Consider the following 20528-nt stretch of genomic DNA (forward strand, 5'->3'; position numbering starts at 1 on the left):
TCCGATCCTAACCGCCCGGTCCGTTATGACTCGACGCCCGACTAAAGCCCAACTCGGGTTTACCCAACCGGTGTTACTGGGTTAAATTGATTGGGACTCGGGTAAGGTCTTTTACCCGTTTCTTCCGCCCGTTCTGACCACCCTTTTCCTCCGCCCGACCACCAGTGTAAGTTTATGATCGAACGACTGGTATATATAACCGCACCTCTTGCTTCTTTATCTTTAAGACCAAAAGTGGGAGAGTAAAAAAATTTGGAATCGGCTTGATTACATTTATGGCCTACAAAGGGCTTTGTTTTGGAAAGCAAAGGAAGAAGTTATATATAACCTCTCCAATTTCTTCTTTATCTTTACCACCAAAGTGTGAGACTAAATAGTTTGCGAGCTTAAAAAATTTAAGCAAGTGGGAATAATTCGAAGGATAAGAAGTTTGGCAAGTGGGTTTATTTATATCTTCCTCACCCAAAAGTATCATGTATTCTTTCTTTAGTCCCACATCGTTGAGACAGAAAAGAAAGCGGCTCAAGTAATAGTTATTTATATCCTATTCTAAATGTTAAATCTCCTACCCAAAAGTATCAAACTATTAAAAAAAAAAAAATTAACATGTGAACTCGCAACCCGCCGCTCGCGACCGCCAATGCCCGAGCGGGCTCACTGGCATGACAGTGGCGTGGGCATTCAAATAGGTGAAATAGTCCGCCCCGATGTTTCTGACTGACCCTATCAGACAAAAGAAGTTCGAACCCGATCCGTGAAACGGGCCTACTTGCACTATAAATTGGGATAAACCTAACGTTGAACAATAAAATTTCACAAATTTCCCATAGCCTTTTTTCTGACTCTTGATTTCGAGTTCAAAGGAGTAATATTCAAACTGATGCGATCTTCCTTCGGAAACCCCAACGGGGGCTTGAAAAACCCTTAGCGGATACGTTAGGGTTAAGCATTGATTCTTTCTCGATTGCAATGGCGGTATTATCTCCTCTGAGAGATGAAACTGAGAAAACAGAAGATGTTTCTGATGATGATGATGACATTGAAGTTCTTAGAAGAGCCTGCGAATTGGCTGGTATAAACCCTAACGAAATCAACGATAACTCCACCGCCACCCAGAACAACCCCGCTGCCGCCGCCTCTTATGGGGATTCTGAGAGCGAAAGTGATGACGATCTTGAATTGGCTAGGAACATAGAAAAAAGGTTCTCCGTTCCTGGTGATGTTAATAGACCACTCATACTGAAACCTCTATGTTCTTTACCTCCTGTTGCTTCTGATGACGATGAAGATGATCTTGAAACGCTCCGTTCTCTTGAGAAGCGATTCCCCAAGTACGATGCTGGTAAGTTTCTGCAATCCCTGGTATTTCTTTATCAATGAATTCACATTTTTCTTTTGAAATTTAGTTTAAGGTTCACTAGGGCATGAAAAATAAGAAATTTTGGTAACAGAATGAGAAATTGGGTGGAAAGTTTGGTACTTTCATGCTTTATTTTATCAAATAGTTTAATTTGGATCCGTAAGTTTTCTTTTCAGGTTATGAGTTCTATTATCGCTTGTAATTCACGTTACTTCTTTTCTCACATAAATTGAGTTGTTTTTCGAAGATAAAAAAGCTAGCTTTGACATTGTTTTAACACCAATTACGTGGATGAGTCGAATGGGTATCACAGAAACAAATTATGGTTGTTTGATTCAACAAACTTGTAATCTTGAAATATGAAAATCAATTTGTAACCATGACGTATTTGGCTAATAATATGTACAAACTTATATGAGCTCGGGAGTCCATACTAAAAATTAACGAAACATTACATAGTCGGAAATACAACCTCCCACTTATTTGTAGAATCCTTTTTTCCTTAAATGAGCTCAAACATGTCTAATTCTTTCTCAGCTTAAAAATAAACTAAGGTGAGTATCTCTACCTAAGTATTTGCAGAGTCTATTTTATCTCCCCTGGTAATCACCTTTTCTATTGCTTCCCGGATGCTCCATATGGGGCAAAAGATTGCAAAGATGCTTTCTTTCTTGAAGGACATAAACTTTCCCCTAAAACTTCAATGAACACTGCACATTCTTTGAAACCATCCAGATCATCTTAACGACTTTTTCCTTTTTATTAGTTGATGACTAAAACGGAGGACTTTAGCTTGCTATTACTTAACAACCTTAATCATTAGAATCTCGCAAGTCAGAGGACTTGAGGAGCTTTGTGATATGAATGTGTGTCTCAGTTGTAAATGATGAAAACACCTATAATGAAGAAAAATTGAAATGCTCTGGTCTTCGACATCGGTGTGGACATTAGAGAATGAAAATATGACAACTATTTCCTTATGATTTCTAGGTGAATTCTTAATCAGTATCCCATGGTTGGGTGATCCAACTTTCAGGTGACGGGGAGAAGCCCTTGCTGGTCTTATTTCCTACGAACATAATCTGGCGGACTAGTTGGCTATGTTATATCTTCATCTCTTACATGTTTTATCCGTGTTGAAGCTTGTACTTAAGACTTTTTTCAGGTAACACGTAATATGAAGTTCTTCTGGCTAGATTTTCACTCTTTAAGTCTTGGTACCTCCATATCCTTGATGTCAGCTTCTCCTATACTTTACCTCTCTTTTGAAGAAACTTTTCTATCGTGACCATCACTTGCAAAATCAAGTTCTTTATGGTTTGCAATCAAGTATCTGTTTGTGCTATAGTAGTTACTTTTGTTAGTATCTTCCCGCTTCTATTTAATTTTATGATGTATATACTTATGCAAGATTTGTAATAGATCTCTCCTAGCTTATATCTTCATACTTTAATGCAGGTCCCCTGGAAAAGAACCCAGACAGCAATTTAAATATACCCCAACCAGTTGGCGGCACTGAAGTATCACAGGATCTGGAAACGGCTAGTCCTTTGTTTACTGAGGGAAAAGCTGAGGCTCGGCATGAAGACCTCTCCTATTCTGAAAAAGCTTGTAATGCAGATCGGGCTTTGGACTCTTGTAATGAAACAGGTTTCCAGAACCAACCTTCTAATTTCATCGGGTGGCACGAATCGGAAGCCACAGGGTCATCTGCGGTGTCAGCGAAGTGTTCAGGATTTTTGAACCCTGAAGCTGCACGTGTGTTTCTTGATGCCATTAAGAAGAATAGGTCATGTCAGAAATTCATCAGGAGTAAGCTGATACAGATAGAAGCAAGAATCGAGGAGAACAAAAGACTTAAAGAACGTGTCAAAGTCCTGAAGGATTTCCAGGTCGCATGCAGAAGAAGAGCTGGACGAGCTTTATCACAAAGGAAGGATGCTCGTGTCCAATTAATTTCAGTTCGCAAATCAAGGAAATCTCGTAAAGTAAGTTAGTGTTTCTTGACTTTGCTTTATGTGCAAAGTAACTTCGTATACCTTGGAGGCTTGGAAAAGCAAAAAAGTTGTTCTGATGCGAATTTTGAGATTTCCCCCCATTTTTTTTTAAATTTGAATGAATATATTAAGCGAATGAGGAAAAAACTGTACAAGCAAAGAAAAGAAGAGAAATAGAAGTCGTACATTTCGCGACACCCAAGCTTCACTACATCAGTAAAAGGAAGATTTCTAAAAGACTCTAAGTTCCTTAACCATAGGAAGACTGTTCCTTTAATATCTTCGATATCCACTGAACTCGAGCATTTTCCTCCTTGAAAATCTTGTTGTTTATGTCCTTCCAGATGTTCCAAATGATAGCTGCCAGGATTAAATGCCAGGCCATCAGTCTGTTTTTCCTCTTCCATAGACCTTCCCAATGAGCCACCATATGCCTGATACTATGTGGCATACACCCTTGTATGTTCAGAGAGTTGGTGAAGTAGTCCCAAAGCTAAGAGGCCACTTTACACCTAAGGAAAAGGTGGTCTGAGGATTTCCCCCCATTTCACAACTTTATGTTATCTTATGGTGTGACAATGTAAGGTTGTGGTTACATCACTGTGCTCTTTTTTGTAGAAGTATCCGTAAAATGATGTTATGACACTACTTTTATTAGACTAACTACCTTTGAGATACATAGTGGACCGGGCGTTAATTAAAAGTAGTATTTCTCAAATTCAGGAGTATATTCCTTCAAGGAGATAGTATTAATTCTAGTTTTATTACGTTTCTTTATGTGTGGTGTCTAGTAACTTACTCATGTGAGTCAGAATTCCGTTTTAGTATACAGGGTCCTTAGAGGCTTTCGTATTTTTGTAGTGGACATGTAGGTTTTGTTTTATTATGTGTGAGGATTTTTACAGGACGCTTGTTAATACTGTACTTATCTGCAGATGAATACGAAGTTTCCAGCCATGTACTTTGGTCCAATTGAGAATTCTCATGCTGCTAACTATAGGATGGTGTTGCAACGATCCCCAATCTCTTTTATTAGGCAGCGTTGGACGGATGCGGATAAGAAAAATCTCTTGGAGGGAATAAAACAACAATTTCAAGAAAAGTTGCTTCAAAATTCAGTAGAAGCTTATAGGTACATCCCATACAGATTAAGAATATTTTCCTTTTGATTAAATTGCTCATAGCATATTTATGATTTATATAATCTATGTTTCTGTTGCAGCACCAATGATGATTCAAATGTTTTGGATGCCATGATCGCATCTATTTCAGAATTTGAAATAACACCTTCAAATATTAGAACTTTTCTGCCTAAGGTTGACTGGGAGCGGTTGGCATCCACATATCTGACAGGCCGTTCTGGTGCAGAATGTGAACAAAGGTAAATCATTTTGTTCAAGAACTGATTCCCTTGTGTCTTTCATGTTTGCCTATGCATGTGAAATTGTTTCTATCTTTGTTTATTTGTTTCATTTACCGTTTGCTTAGTACCAATGTTACAATCCCTCGTGCTCTATCAACCATTGTTTCACAGTTCAAATGATAGTTTCTTTGTTTATTGCTTAAACTTAACCTGGCAAAATAACGCAACATGGAATTCGCTGATAAGGGCCTATTTCTGCTGAGTGCTGACAAGAGAAACTGTTCTTCACTGTGTTATTTAACTTTTTGAACTATATTCCTTGTGCTCGCTGTTTATGTATTCTGAACAGTCATGGATATCATCGCTAAGAATTCCTAGAGAAACTTCAGAGAAGATGTTTGGTTATTGAACTGCTAAGTCAAACCTGCTACTTCTACAGATGATATGATGTTTAATACTGTGCCTCACCCCTTATATTGAGGACATATGACTGAACATTAACACCACACACCGTGTTCTGCGTTGTACCCGTTGCCGTTTTGTGCAAGCAATGGTCTTCGCGGAAGGCATCAATTGTTGAACTTTAAATTTCAGTTCAAAATGTCTTGCCTTCAAGAATTTGCTTTTTGGAGGCTTGGTTTGTGAAATAAGGGAAGAAGTTATAATAACCCTTCCCCTACCTTGATCTCTTTAATCTTTATCACAGGTAGTGTGGGACTAAAGAGTAGACGAGAACAAAAGTTTTGATATGGATGGGAAAGTTCAAATACCATGCCCCACACCTCTTTGTCATTAGTCTTGCCTGTGTGGGACTAAAGTATATAATGAGATGAGCCTTGGGTTTGATGGGGGGCCCTCAACTTCTTTCTCTGTAGACCTACTGATGTGAAATTGGTGTTTGATTTGGGGTTTTAAATACTCAACTAATACTATTTTAAATACTCAAATACCCAACCGATTTTTTTATGGCTTGACATGTTTGCTATAGTAATGTCGTGAACAGGTTGTTCCCGTGCTTGGCTCATGTCGTTCTATGGGTCCGTGCTGGCACGGACCAAGGTGGGGTGTGTCGCCGACCCTAATTGGTTTGGGATAATGGGTATGGGACCTCTGAGTTCTAGGCCCATGACGTTCATCCAACGAGCCGTGCTGTGCCGTGATCCCTTTTGAACGGGCCATGCCGGTCCATTTGTGGTTCGGCCCGACCCGTTGGCCACCACTATTCCCTTGCAAGATATAAATCTGACATGTACTCTTTAAGAACTTATATGGTTCTTTTAAATAAGTTAGTAGTCCCTAATTAAATTCTGCACTTACCTAATATTCTGAAAGGGAAAATCATTGAAATGTCTTGAGAAGCAAAATGTTCAGATTATTGTTCCTGCACTGAAAATAGCATAACGTCCACTTCACTTGCATGCCTGATACAGTGATTCTGAGAACAAGCTCTTCTATTTCATTGGTGTTGTTGGTATGGTATTGTGCTAATGATACATGCTCTTATTTCGTCCTCATTAGGCACTACGATTTTGAGATAATTTTTTAATGGTGGAACACCATTAGTGCCCATTGGTTATTTATGCATCCTATGTCTTCTATGTCACACCTCACAAGTATAGTTTAAGTCGTGCTAAGTTTATCCCACTCTAATCCCTCACACAGATGGTTGAACAATGAAGATCCTCTAATTAATCAGAAACCCTGGACCAAATATGAGGATAAAAAGCTTCTGTTCACTCTCCAACAACAGGGGATATATAACTGGATTAACATATCCATGGCGTTGCGCACAAGCCGAACCCCGTTTCAGTGTTTGGCTCGTTATCAGCGAAGTCTTAATGCAAATATTTTGAAGCGAGACTGGACAAAAGATGAGGATGATCAACTGCGTGGTGCTGTAGAGGCATATGGAGAACGTAACTGGCAGCAAATAGCTTTTAATTTGGATGGGCGGACAGGTACTCAGTGTTCTAATAGGTCAGTAACATTCTCTTTGAATTCATTTTGAGCTAAATAAAGTTTTCCAATTGACATAGTAAAGGGAGAGTTTTCTTTATTATTATTGTTATTGTTCATTGCAAATTGCAGTACTTCATTTATGTATTTTAGTTCTGTTATGTATTCTGCCATTCACTCGAGTTCATGTTTGATAGAGTTTCACTACTCCAAGGAGAGTTGTTTTATTAACACTCCATCAAACACATTTTGATTTGATTGCGTTAATCAGTTCGGGTTTAGCACTGGTCATGCAGTGTGTATTACTATAATCTTCCATATGGTAATGATGTTGCCTCATAAAAGTAGTTTAGATTTAACTTTACGAGGAACCACTTGTAGCTTCGCTGTTTCCTGCGTTTTGACAATTGCGGTTGATATTCTAGTGTAGGTACTTACCTGATTCAACATAAGAACGCTTAGTAACGGGTACCTAAATAGAAGGCAGAATATTGTTTCGAGAATTGAAGATGACTTTTTTTCATTAATGTGCAACTAATGGGTCTCCCGTCTTCATAATCCTTGTAACTAGGATGAAATGCTTTCTTTCGCTAGCTCCTATTCTGTGAAAATAACGGTTTTATTGTTGTAGGATACTTCAAATAATATCCCTTTCTTCTCTTTGTTAGTATGTTATTTGAATTTGTATTTTCTGTAATATTTTTGAGGCAGATATGCCTCTAATAATGGTCATCTTGATATGCAGATGGTACAAAAGCCTTCATCCTACTAGGATAAGGGTGGGAAGGTGGACAGTGGACGAAGATAAACGGTTAAAAGTAGCTCTAATTCTTTTTGGAGCTAAAACCTGGCAGAAAATTGCTCAATTTGTCCCTGGTCGAACTCAAGTTCAATGCAGAGAAAGGTAGGGTATAGTAAAAATGTGTCAAGTTTATATCAAGTTCATTAGACAAAATTATGAAATGCGTGAATTTGGTGCTAGGTGGGTGAATTGTTTAGATCCGTCTTTAAATCTGGAGCCGTGGACCGAAGAAGAAGACTGTAAATTGAGAGCTGCAATAGCAGAATATGGACATTGCTGGTCTAAGGTTGCAGCATCTGTCCCTCCACGTACGGATAGTCAATGCAGGAGGTATGTATTTGTGAGTGTGTCTGTTTTTATATTGTTCTTTTTAAGCTGATCGATCGTAGAATTTAATGTCTGTGTTTGTAATAAATTGGCCGTAATACTATTATTTCTTCGATTTGATTGAGCAGGAGATGGAAGATTTTGCTTCCACATGAAGTGCCTGTGGCCCAAGCAGCTAAGAATATACTGAAAGTTGCTCTTATTTCAAACTTTGTCGATCGTGGAGCCGAGCGACCTGCTTTGGATCATTTGGACTTTCTCCCGCTACCAGGAACAAAGTCCATTACTGGACCTGAAAATGGATTAAATATTGAAGATGGAAAGAAGCGCAGGTATGCTACTCAGTCCTTACCCTTTAGGTTCTTTCCCCATTGAAGGATCTGAAGTACAAATTCTTGTTTGTATTAATTTTGTACATGTGCAGAAGGAAGGCAAAATCTAGGAAGATAAAAGATGTTTCTTTTCGGTAAGTCTTATATTCTGTTCCAGAATTGGTTACCTTTAAATTAAAAAATATTAAGTTGTTGGTTTCTTAAACATTAGTTACTCATGTAACTGCAGTGAAGCTGAAACCTGTGATGGAGAGAACTTAAGAATAACAAATGGTGATGAGAATGTTGAGAACTGTGGTGAGGATGGTGCTGTTTTAGGGAAGAGGAAGAGGGCACCTTATAGGAGGTTGAAGAGGAAGCAAGGCGCTGACAATCAAAATATTCCAGTACCGCCCGAAGATTCAACAGTTTTAATGATAATCGGTGACGACGATAATATTGAAAAATCCGTCGAGAATGGTACTGTTTCGAGAAAAAAGAAAATGACACCTAGGAGGTGTTCAAAGAAAATTCAATCTGCTAATCAAGCTCCAAGTGATCCTAGTTGTTCTTCAAATATGATAACTGATAATGGTGATATTGTTGAGAACTGTGGTGGGGAGGGCATTGTTTCGAAAAAGAGGAAAATGGCTGCTAAAAAATCTTTAAAGAGAAACTCATGCGATAATTCACTTCCAGGCAATGAAGTACCCGAAGAGTCAACAACTGTAAGTACATCTAATGGTGATAATAATATTCAGAACGGTGATGAGAATGTTACTATTTCCCAAATGATGAAATTGGTACCTAAAAAGCGTCAAAGGAGGAATCAATATGCTAATCCTGGCACGCAAGATAGTCAATTAACTGAAGATTCAACTAATGTTAGGGTTAGAAATGGTGATGATACTATTCAAAACTGTGGCGAGGATGCTAATATTTTAGGAAAGAGGAAACAGACACCTAAAAAAAAGAACCAATGTGCTAATCCAGTTCCAGGCACCCAAGATAGTCAACTAACTGCAGATTCAACGAACTTTAGGGTTACCAATGGTGATGATAGTAATCAGGACTTCCCTCAGGATGGTAATGTTTCAGGAAAAAGGAAACATGCACCTCGAAAGGCTCGAAAGGGCAATCAACAGGGGAATCAAGTTCAAGGCACTCAAGGTAGTCTAATGACTAAAGTTTCAACAAATCTTACGGTTACCAGTGGTGATGACAATATTCTGAACTCTAGCGAGCATAATAATATATCAGGAAAGAAGAAACTGGCACAGCGAAAGCCTCAAAAGAGGAGGAATCAAGATGCTAATCCAGTTCTAGGCACTCAAGATACTAATCCAGTTCTAGGCGCTCAAGATACTAATCCAGTTGAAGGCGCTCAAGATACTAATCCAGTTCTGGGCGCTCAAGAGACTAATCCAGTTCTAGGCACTCAAGATACTAATCCAGTTCTGGGCACTCAAGATACTAATCAAGATCTAGGCACTCAAGATACTAATCCAGTTCTGGGCACTCAAGATACTAATCCAGTTCCGGGCACTCAAGATACTAATCCAGTTCTAGGCACTCAAGATACCCTATTACCTGAAAATGCTACAATTTCAAGTATAACTAATGGTGATAACAATAATCAGAACCATAGCAAGGATGGTACTATTACAGAAAGGACGAAACGAGCACCTCAACACAGGAGTGAAGAGGCTGATCCAGTTCTAGGAACCCAAGATATTCCGTCATCTGAAAATTCAACAGATATCCAGAACTGTGATAAGGATGATATTATATTGGTAAATGAGAGAACAGCTCCTCTAAAGCAGTATCAAAGGAGGAAGCGAAATACTAAATCAACTCCAACTGACCAAGATGCTCCATTATCTCGTGAAAATCAACAGATATAAGGGCACTAGATGTTGTCACTAATACTGTTACCTTCAGTGACTATCGAAGAAGAACATCGATAACCAGAAGGAAGGTATGCCCAATTCTAGTTGAAAGAGGAATACATGAATTTATGAAGCAGTTTAGGACGACAACCAAGATCTGCGTCCTTGCTTCCTGACCTTCTATAGTCATCAAGGTTCAGAAGATTGGTGGGGATTATAGTTACATTGTGGGTGAAAATAGTACAAAAAAGAACTTTGTGAATGAGATAAAACTTGGGTCCTTCATAGTCTTGTCAAAACACTACACCGCTGAATGGAGCAGGACATATATTCCAAAATAGCAGTTGAAGGCAAAAGTAGTTGTATTAGTGTTTGTGGTTCAGTGTACTCAGTAGTCCTGGGAAGGAGTTTTAGGTCATGCGACGGTACTTAAGTTATATAGTTTTATGTGGAAGTCGAAGATGTAACAGCTTCGGTTTTGGTAGGGGAGTTAGAAGAAGCTGTCCCATCCGATAAGATATTTTGAAGGAAGTCTGCATAAAGTGGGTGTGTTCTTGCTTGGAATTCTTTGTTGAAGTAGTCCTAATAATGCACAAATTTTCAGTCCCAAGTTGGATAACTAGTGGACTTGTTCTTGTTGCCGAGAGAACACAGGTTCTATTTCCTGAGAGCAGAAAACATCAAATTGATCCTATGGTTTTTTCTTTTTTTCCTGTGCAAAAAATACACATATATCCGAGTAAGATTCAGAGGTATAAGAAACAATTATTATGGGAATTTTAGTTAAATTATTATGGGAATTTTGGTTAAATTATTATGAGAATTTTAGTTACTTGTATGATTTTGAAACATTAGTTTGATAAATCCAATATCTACTTGGTTTTCAATGCCTTCTTGGTTTTCAATGCCTTTTAACCAAAAAAAAATGCCTTTTTGGTTGGCTAAAGAATTGGCATGTATCTTGTTGTAGCATTCCAGGAGGTCAGTTATATAGTCTATTGGCTCGAAGCCATTCTTTCCCCCACTTGAATCGGCCAGCTCAATGCATTATGGGAGAGGAGACTGCAATAAAGTGGCTGTACAAGACGATAACTCCCTACACAATCCATTAAGGGAGAGTCTCCTCTCCTCGTTCGGTACATGGACGGGATATGACTTCACATCATTGTAAAATGAAGTCTCCATTGGAGGTATCTCCTGTTCGATACGTGGATTGGAGAATTTCCTCTTCTGGTTCGATACGTGGATGGGATATGGCTAACTTCGTTGTAAAATGAAGGCTCCGTTCCTAAGCTCTGGAAGTTTGTCTTCCTTCCAGCGGCCAAGGTTTCGTGGCAGCATCCCAAATATCAAAAAGGAGAAATTAGAACACTGATAAAATTTATAGAAAGATGACAATCTTTTTTAAATGGATTTTTGATATAGCTTATTAATATTGATTTCAAAAGTATATGGATTTCCACCGTAAACGGACATATTTTTGAAAGCACAACGGGGAATGATATTGAAGAGACATGAACATACCCTTTGCAAATGAGATAGTATAGTGGATTAGTAGTTCAACTGTTATCTATGTGACGTATAAGAAAAACAGTAAGAAAGTTGAGTTGCCTTCGTTATAAACTTTTACTCAAACAAATCACCTATGCATCAAGCCCAAGTTTCATTGTTGTGGTCCAAAACAACAATAGATTGAGAAAGAAATAGTGACTTGTTGATTGATACTCTAATCACTTACTGGGTAGAATGTGGAAAAATAGCACATTGTCAACTTAGTATCTTTTCATCATTGAACTTTACATTTCCTGGTTCATCAAAAAAAAAAACTTTACATTTCCTCTTTGGTGCTTTGGATTTAGGCTTACCAAAACCACAAAGAAATAAGTGAGACACATCAACTCAAACCTAGAAAATTAAGCTTAAATAATAACACACGTAAAGAAATATATATAAAATTGCATTTATCTCTTTTTTTTCAACATACTTACAAAACATTTTACAATGGTATTATTGTTCTTTTGAGGCAGTTTCTCTCCCCTTCTTACCCTGAAAAAGTAAGGTCACCTTGCGTCCTTGAACTGATAATTATCTTTCGGCTAACCTAGGGGTAGTACAGGAATATGCACCTGTTGTCCATCAACTAAGCCTTTCAGCTTGATCTTAGGCCCTGGCTCACCCTACGTGGACAGACCTTGCGGAGGAACCCTTAGGTTTTCGGGGCATTGTATTCTCACCGATATTTGCGTTACTAAAGCCGACATTCTCGCTTCCGCTTCGTCCACACCTGCTCGCGCGGGTCCTTCCCTGCGGAACACTCCTCCACCGATGCATTTTTACATTCCACAGCTTCGGCAGATTGCTTAGCCCCGTTCATCTTCGGGGCAAGAGCGCTCGATCAGTGAGCTATTACGCACTCTTTCTGGTGCATCCTATCCTACTATTTGTACTGCGATTGATTTGATATTATAATATGGGCCGACCGGCGTTTTTAGAGAGAGAGGGCAGATTTAAAATAATAAAAAAAAAATTTAGAGAGAGAGGAGAGAGAATTTTTTTTTTAATGTTTGAAGGCCGACGACCGGAAAATTGGCCGGCCGGCGACCTTCACCGGAGAAGATGATGAGGTGGCGTAACAGATGATGTGGCAGAGAGAGAAAATGAGATGGAGGAGAGAAAGTAACGGAAAGTTAAAGATAACAGAAAAAGGGACCATACGAGAATTATTGCTAAAGTAAGGAGCCAGTCAGGAAGCTGGTCACAAAGTTGGGGGCTATTTGGGAAATAACCCTTATAATATTTCAGATATTAAAGTAGGTAAAGCACAACCCCTCTGCTTTTATCTTCATGCATGGTCCGGGTCGTGGAGGATAAAAACGCTAGGACATGTACTCGGCGTGATATGGACCCTGTCAATCCTCTCTCAAAGAGTCGTTTCGTGGTCCAATATATGAAGCATAAACAGGACATGGCACGTTGTCCACTAGTATCCAACGCCAACTCTCTCTCTCTCTCTCTCTCTCTCTCATAAGTCATAACTCAGCTAAAACATAGAACTTCCAAGACAAGAAAACCCCAAGAGTCAATAGTTATTTAAGAACAACCGTGATACACATCCCGACACGAAATTCGACCGAAACCCGATAGGATGACGTGTCGGGCTGTGATCTAGAAAGTGAAAGTTCACTTTCTCTCTCTAGATTACAGCCCCACACGTCACCCCGCTGGGTTTTGTGCCGGGACGAGGAGCAGTTTCCATTTAAGAATTATCACTTCACTCAGGGGCGGAGCTACTTGAGGTTATCTCTGGCTGCAGGGAGGGGTAAATTTGTAAAATAACACACTAAGTTAAGACAACTCCATCTTCTTCACCAAACCAGATCCCGTCCCTCGTCACAGTCCATGAAGATGGCTATAGCAAGAAAATAAAATAGTCTATTGCTGAAAATTCATCACAATAAGAGAAGTTTTTTTCATTTATTTGGTTTTTCTTCAAATTTTTCTCCAAGAAATTATTTGATTTTTCTTTTTGAAATTGAATATAGTCATTACAAAAGCATCGATACATCATTGATACATTATAGATGTGATAAACACGATAAATTGAAATCTTAAAGAAACGGGCCTAAAATCCAACTAAACTACATGCTTAATAAAGTTCATCTAACTATATTAATTTAGGGTTAAGTCTGGCCAAAGAGATGGGTTTACATGCTTTTAAATTGAAGGGGGTTGTAAACCTAAGGTGGATTTCCACGTGGCTTCTATCAACCGAGATCGAAAACCCACACGTACGGCTGGGATATTACCACGTCACCCATTACCTATTGCCGAGATTTTACAATGAAGTGGCGCATAATCACAAGGTTACTTTAGTCTTTTCACAGTTTTGTCAGACTGAAAAGATCAAAATGACCTTGGCTTGTAAGGGATAGTACACTTGGGAGTATACTTTTGGGAGTCCCCCGTTCATTTTCCAAAGTAAAAGGACCTGAGTATAAAGTAAACTTAAAAAAAAGGGTCTAAACAATGCTTTGAGTAAAATAATAATTTTCTAGCAGAGTCCAAAACTTCACAGAAAGGTCTAACATTTTTTTAAGCAACACGTCTCATGAGTTCAAATTAAATATTTATTTTTCATCAATAATCAGTTTTTAAAACTTCAGTTGTTTACCTAAAAACCAGTTGAAAAGTAGGAAAATTAGGTCATCCATACTAAACCCTTATTCTGTTTGTCTTCTAAACTCTCTCTCTTTATTAACCCTTACTTCCCACCACCATATCCCATACAAATTCTTGAAGCTCATCCTTACTTCTTTACTTCTTATCTCACTTTTCAATAAAAAAACCCGAAAAACCCATCTCTTCAAATGTGTTTTGGAGGATCAAAAATGGGATTAATGGCAGTTTTGGCCACTTTTCTTTGTGCAGGAATAGCCACTGCTCAAACAGCTCAATCTCAATCAAGTTGCACAAGTGTAATCATTAGTATGGCTCCATGTCTAAACTACATTTCCGGAAACTCGTCAACTCCGTCATCATCTTGCTGTTCTCAACTCTCTAGTGTCGTAACTTCGAAACCAGAGTGTCTCTGTCAAGTTCTTAATGGGGATGGCTCGTCGTCAGGAATCACCATTAACAAGACTCAAGCTCTACAACTCCCTAAAGCTTGCAATGTTCAAACTCCACCTATTAGTAACTGTAACTGTAAGAATATTTTACTAGCTTGGGCATAACAAATTTCATTTTACAATAATATTTTCAAAGAAATTGAAACAAAAATGTTTCTAATATTTGTTTAACATTTTCTTTTTATCGTAAAACAGCATCTGGCTCGCCGGCCGGTTCTTCAGACTCTCCGACAAAACCAACAGGTACATGATGTTCAAGATTTGTACATTTCTATTTCCTTTGAAGGTTCTAAGTCATTTTGGGGCACATATAAGGTCTCAAAATATATTACTATCAATTTCATATTATACTAAAATATATAAAAGCACCAATTGATAATGTGTGTAGTTCTTTATCTTAAATTGTCGTGTTGATAATGTCTGTGGGGGTTACAGGAACGGGAACAAAAACAGTTCCATCAACCGACGGAAACTCATCGGAAGGAACTCTTCCAACTATGCACTTCACTCTGCTCGTTGTCACTCTTATTATTGCATCGTATGCTTCAACTTGAGCATGGGGTCGGTTCGACGGACATGTACGGTTAGACAGTGATGTATGGTTCTATTGTTTCTTTTCTTTGTTCTTGTCAGTGGTTTGATAGCACGGATTTGTCTCATTTATATAAAGAGAGATCCTGTCAGTTGTTTTCTTTAATTTCCCTTTCAAACGAGTGATGATTCTTAAATGTTTTCTTCTCTATATATATATAATAAACAACTTATTTTTTTTTATCTTTCTGTATGAGCGGCTCATATTTTTTTTGAGACAACTGTAAACATTGTATTATTTATATGTCAAAAGTTACAGATGAGAAAGCAAAGTTACAATGAGGGAGTTAATAGCTGAAAAGTATAAAGTGAAACTCAAATCCCTTTTGTTAACTGTAGTGGCTGAGTCATAAGCCGTCGAGCAAACCAACTCGTTTGTAGCAGTTTTTCGACCATCCTTCATAAGTGGAAGAGTAGCAACGAGGTCCAATAAACTGGTGTGTAGCATAATAAGATTCCATTGCAACCCATCCAAGCTCGAGCATGAGATCTCAAGAAACCAGCACGTACCACTCTATAAAGCTTTCGAGCAAATCAGTCCAAATTTGTCCCTGAAACACAAATAATAACACCTCCCAAGTAGGGTGAAAGAGGAATTTAATATCTCCAAAGAAGAGAATCAAGTTCCAGACAACGGAATCATCAGACCCAGGGGTACCCTCTTGACTTCTCTCGATAGAGAAATAATATCCAACTGTCTGTCAGAGGAAGAAAAATTGAATACCTGGTTAGGGTTGCTGGTCCAGTTCAAGTCGAAAGACTTAACTGAATCAGTTAAAAGAAGTAGCAAGGCTACTAAAGGTGGAGAGAGTGTGAATAAATCTGTATTCCATGACAAATAACGAACAAATCTATATTGAAGAACCATTAAAGAGATGTATCCAGCTCTAGAGAAGCAAACAGTTGTAGCAGTAGCTTGAGCAATATAGGTGACCAATTTACCAGGGTCAAATGGTCTGCCCAACACGAATAACCCGCACGCCCAACTACATGGTCCAGGGTCAAAGGGGTGCCCCAAACAGTAACATATATAGGCCCAAGAACTTGAAATTAAGTTGGGCCCAAAAAGTGTTAGGAAACAATTGTTAAAGGAGAGACCCAAGATTGTATTTGAGTGGACACATGTTGAGATGAGACAATCCCATTCATTATAAGACGTGTCAACTATAGGAGAAAGGGGAGTTTTGGGATTGACATGTGCGACGGTCACCGGAACCCTCACCATTCTCTCCTTTAGGCCGGAAAAGCGATGTTCAGGACTACCTGATCTTGGATTCAAAACACAGTGAGAGGAAGTACACATAGCTTTAAGCTCAAAGTGAAGCATACAATCCAAGAAATCACCCACACAAAGAAAAATTGGCCGGAAATGATTATTGCTATCTGAAACTTTGAGCTCGGCGGCGAGAAAACCATGAAGGTAGAATTCAAACAAACTTAGAATTAAACACTGATCTACTACCATCCTACTAAGCTTAAGAAACAAACCTTCTGAAAAACACAAAACAAGACGATGAAGATATACCTAATATAAAGAAAGAAGGAAGCACTCTTTAAACTCTAATACTCTAGATCTTGAAATAAACAGTCTTATTGAGGTGCTGGTGAGAGATAATAGGTGGTAGAGATGAGTACAAGAGAAACCTAGTAGAAACCTTTTTAAAGGCAAGGTAAGCCATTTCCTCCGATCAAAAGACCAAGGCACAGAATAACTTCTAAAAGACTGACCTGGAATGGACACAAGAAACTTGAAATTTTTGGTACCTATAAAGGATTCTTGAGAAAGATTAGACATAACTCCTTACCCAGATGCTTGCTTCCACCGTTTTTTTGTTGTTGAAAAATCTAAAATCCTGGTAGGCATCCTACAACAATTTGAGCGGCTCATATTTGATTCAATTTCAGACATTAGATGCTTATACCACATGTAGAAAAAAAATAAAAGAATTTAGCAATACCCCCTCACTAATGTCGTAGCGATACCCTTTTTTAATTGGATACTAGTGAAACCCCCTTTTTTCTGCACTTAAAAGTACGACAATAACCCTACACTTATTATATTTTCTTTTTTCCCCTCTCATATCACTATGGCCGACATAACACTCTTAACTTTAGTCTCCCATGAATTTTTCTATCTAATTTATATGTTTGCGGTTGACATAACACTCTAACTTCGATCTTTGCATAAATTTTTCTATCTAATTTGCAAGTTCAATAATAATTTATCTTCTAACTTTTTAATTTTTCGTTCAATTCATAATTTTAATTTGCATTTTTTTTATTTTTTTAATGTTTACGAGTTATAATTAATACAAAGAACGACAGATATCAGGAGGTCTTCTTCAAATTGGTTACTCTCGGAAACATAAATTTTAACGTAAAACAAAGAACAAATGAGATGTTAAAATTTTTCTTTGAATTATACGATTTTTATTTCGAATTCTTGTGATGTATTAAACTTAAATTTTCCATAAATGTTGTTAGTAAAGTAGAAAAAAGATGGATAAGAGAAAAAAAAAAAATAGGTATGAGAAGTGAAGATACGTCGGCAAAGCATACCATCGAACCGGTATAAGAGATCGAAGAAAAAAAATAGATAAAATAACAAGCATAAGGGTAATGATAATTGGACATCAGTAACGAGGGGAGTCGCTAAATTGTCGAAAAAAATACTAATCATTTTCTAATGTGAAATCTAAATGTGTAGTGCTTGGGGTGTGACAAGATTACTTATTTGGGTTAATTCTGTTTTGGCCCCCAATTTGTGACCAACTGATCATTTTGACCCTCAATTATGTCTGGCAGTTCATTTTAGCCCCATTATGTGTCTGACAGTTCGTTTTGGCCCCCCATTTTTTGACCAACTTACTAGCTTTGTCCTTGTGGCGATTCTGTAAATTCTTTTGTTTTTGTTTTTTCTTTTTCTAAATTATTTCTCTCTCGCCCTCTCTTCAATTTACCCCTTCTTGCTATTGCCACTCTTCATCTACCACAACCATCTTCTATCCTATCTAAAATCTGAACAAAAAATTCATCTCTAATTCTCCATTGTTTCACCTTACACCAGATCAACCATGAACTCAACAAAATCAGTGATTGGAATTCAAATCGAGCTTAGGTTTGAAAAGTCAGGCGGTTTTGAATTTATTTTTACAAAAAAACAATTTAATCGAAACTTATCATGGCAAATTTGAATCATCCAACTTCAATACCAGACCCGCTGCAAATCTCTAAACTTAAACACCATATTTAGTTTTTTATGGTAACCTCGTGTAAATCCTTAAACCTAAATACCCTGAACCTAAACACCATGTTCAGTTTTTTATGGTAACCCCATGTGAATCCCTAAACCTAAACACCCCATGTAAAATCCGATGCAATTTAGTCGAAACTTGTTAAAAACCATCTTCAGTTTATGATGGAAACTCCATGTAAATCCCTAATACCAAACACAAAATTTAAATCCCTCAACCCAAACACACCATGTAAACCTCAAAAGAAAAACTCATCCAACTTCAATACCAGCCCCGATGCAAATCCTTAAACCTAAACACAATGTTTAGGTATTTATGGTAACCCCATGAAAATTCCTAAACCTAAACACTCCACGTAAACCCCAAATGAAAAACTGACTCAACTTCAATATCATGCCCGATGCAATCAATTGCCCTTTAATTTTCGGTTTAAAGTTTTCCTTAAACCACTTGTCATTCCGATGAAGAAACCAGACATCTTATTTGAATAGATAAAAGGAGATAGAGAAAAATTTGGGTTCAGTTAGGGGAGAATGAAGAGAAAAAATACAGTCAAATATAGAAATAGAGTTTTAGAGAGAGAAACTATTAAACTTTTTCTAGGAATCATCTACTCTGGGAAATAAAGAATATGCACATGAAATGAGAAAAGATGTCAATGATTGATGAAGATGAGATAAAAGAAGATGGTTGTGGCCGTGGAGAGAGGCGGGAGAAAGAAGATGTAAGTTGACGAGAGAGAAATAAGTAAGAAATACAAAAAAGAAAAAAGAAAAAAAATAATTTACAACATTGCTACAGGGCAAAATTAGTAAGTTTATTAAAAATTCGGGGCCAAAACGAACTACCGGACACAATAGGAGGCCAAAAATGGCCAGTTGGTCACAAATTGGGGACAAAACGGAATTAACCCTACTTATTTCCTATCATTTATTATTAGGGGTTTCGTCCTTCAATAGAGTTGGGGTTTACAAGAGGAAACAATCGTTTGACCAGAGGGCATACATTCAATCCATGGTGGAGGTAAAATCCATCGTTTATTGAATTGTGGCAAGAGGTTAAATAAAGCAAAGGTAATAATGGACTTTCATTCCACCTTAACATAAGGGTCTTTATATGACCTTTAAGCCGTAAATGTCTTCAAATATGGTAGTTATAGGATTTATTCATTTCATGTATTTATCCATGATGTATCCACGTCATATTGAAGGTAATGATTCTTAGAGTCCAATGTCAAAAAAAAGAAAAAAAATTAAAACATTAATATGAGATTTGAACTTTCTAGACATTAGACATAATGCTCATGGGGGTTGGTAATTACAACTTCTCTCACCAGTTTGTGTTTGTTGTCGTCTCTTTTCACGTTCTTTTCTTTTGAACAAATTGGATTAAATTAGAGCAAAGAAAGAGTTGTGGATAAATTTAATAGAGATTGGAGAGGACATGAGGGATTGTAAAGAGATTTAGATTAGAGAGAGTTCGATCGAGAAAAAAGTTTGATCTAAAGAGAAATAAGTCGATCTAGATTTTAATCAAGATTGAGTTTTATAAATCTATAGTTTCATGGATCACACATTCCATTGATCTAGCTTTGCATTCGTACAGGGTGTAATTAATCTTGTTGACATTGTTTCGTGTGAGTAGTTAGAGAGAGGGGGGGGGGGGGGGAGAGAGAATTTGTTGCAGCTTGAGAGACAAGAAGGGTAAGAAGAGATAAGAGAAAGTTTTGTTGTGGATTGAGAGACGAGAAAAGGATGAGAAGAGAGAGTTCTCCAACAGATTGAGAGACTAATGAGGGTGAGAGACATCAATTTTTTTTAGAAGGGTGAGTTATAAAACCGTTTTCACAACTTAATTTCTGGTGGCAACTCCATAATTTATCAACCTTTTCTACCAACTGTTTTTTCCACGTAAACCGATTTCCACATCTTTATATTTTTAATGGTTCAACCACACAGTGAAAAATCGATTTCTCGTAATAACTAATTATTTTCAGCCGATCTTCTCTTATAATAAAAGAACTCACTAACTATTTTCTGCTTATGCCTTA

The 20528-nt window shown here is 37.7% G+C and overlaps 2 protein-coding genes across 4 annotated transcripts; both read left to right on the forward strand.

Moving 5' to 3' along the window:
* The first annotated feature begins 565 nt into the window (after positions 1-565).
* On the forward strand, positions 566-10892 carry LOC147538799 (uncharacterized). 3 transcript variants are annotated; one of them, XM_086641218.1, is made up of 11 exons: positions 566-1342; positions 2819-3348; positions 4293-4489; positions 4580-4738; positions 6383-6697; positions 7422-7580; positions 7659-7808; positions 7934-8137; positions 8230-8271; positions 8367-9570; positions 9653-10892. In XM_086641218.1, the coding sequence occupies exons 1-11, from the start codon at positions 970-972 to the stop codon at positions 9683-9685; spliced, it is 3366 nt and encodes a 1121-aa protein (XP_086497344.1). In that variant the 5' UTR covers positions 566-969; the 3' UTR covers positions 9686-10892. The 3 variants fall into 3 exon arrangements, with proteins under 3 accessions (XP_086497344.1, XP_086497341.1, XP_086497342.1); XM_086641215.1 differs by having other exon boundaries at positions 8367-10892; XM_086641216.1 differs by having other exon boundaries at positions 8233-8271; positions 8367-10892.
* A 3092-nt stretch (positions 10893-13984) lies between these two features.
* On the forward strand, positions 13985-15405 carry LOC147538800 (non-specific lipid transfer protein GPI-anchored 26-like). Its single transcript, XM_086640816.1, has 3 exons — positions 13985-14709; positions 14829-14876; positions 15069-15405. The coding sequence occupies exons 1-3, from the start codon at positions 14373-14375 to the stop codon at positions 15185-15187; spliced, it is 504 nt and encodes a 167-aa protein (XP_086496942.1). The 5' UTR covers positions 13985-14372; the 3' UTR covers positions 15188-15405.
* Positions 15406-20528: the final 5123 nt, after the last annotated feature.

Source organism: Eschscholzia californica, unplaced genomic scaffold (assembly GCF_041429995.1).
Source record: "Eschscholzia californica isolate CP2 unplaced genomic scaffold, dmEscCali1.0.p SCAF_5, whole genome shotgun sequence".
Lineage (NCBI taxonomy): Eukaryota > Viridiplantae > Streptophyta > Magnoliopsida > Ranunculales > Papaveraceae > Eschscholzia > Eschscholzia californica.

Bases quoted from the DNA above. Each gene is read 5' to 3' on its own strand.
- LOC147538799 (XM_086641215.1), top strand. From the start codon at position 970: ATGGCGGTATTATCTCCTCTGAGAGATGAAACTGAGAAAACAGAAGAT. The intron at 1,343-2,818 runs GTAAGTTTCTGC...ACTTTAATGCAG, and splicing joins ATTCCCCAAGTACGATGCTG to GTCCCCTGGAAAAGAACCCA. The intron at 4,739-6,382 runs GTAAATCATTTT...TCCCTCACACAG, and splicing joins GGTGCAGAATGTGAACAAAG to ATGGTTGAACAATGAAGATC.
- LOC147538800 (XM_086640816.1), top strand. From the start codon at position 14,373: ATGTGTTTTGGAGGATCAAAAATGGGATTAATGGCAGTTTTGGCCACT. The intron at 14,710-14,828 runs GTAAGAATATTT...ATCGTAAAACAG, and splicing joins ACCTATTAGTAACTGTAACT to CATCTGGCTCGCCGGCCGGT. The intron at 14,877-15,068 runs GTACATGATGTT...TGGGGGTTACAG, and splicing joins CTCTCCGACAAAACCAACAG to GAACGGGAACAAAAACAGTT.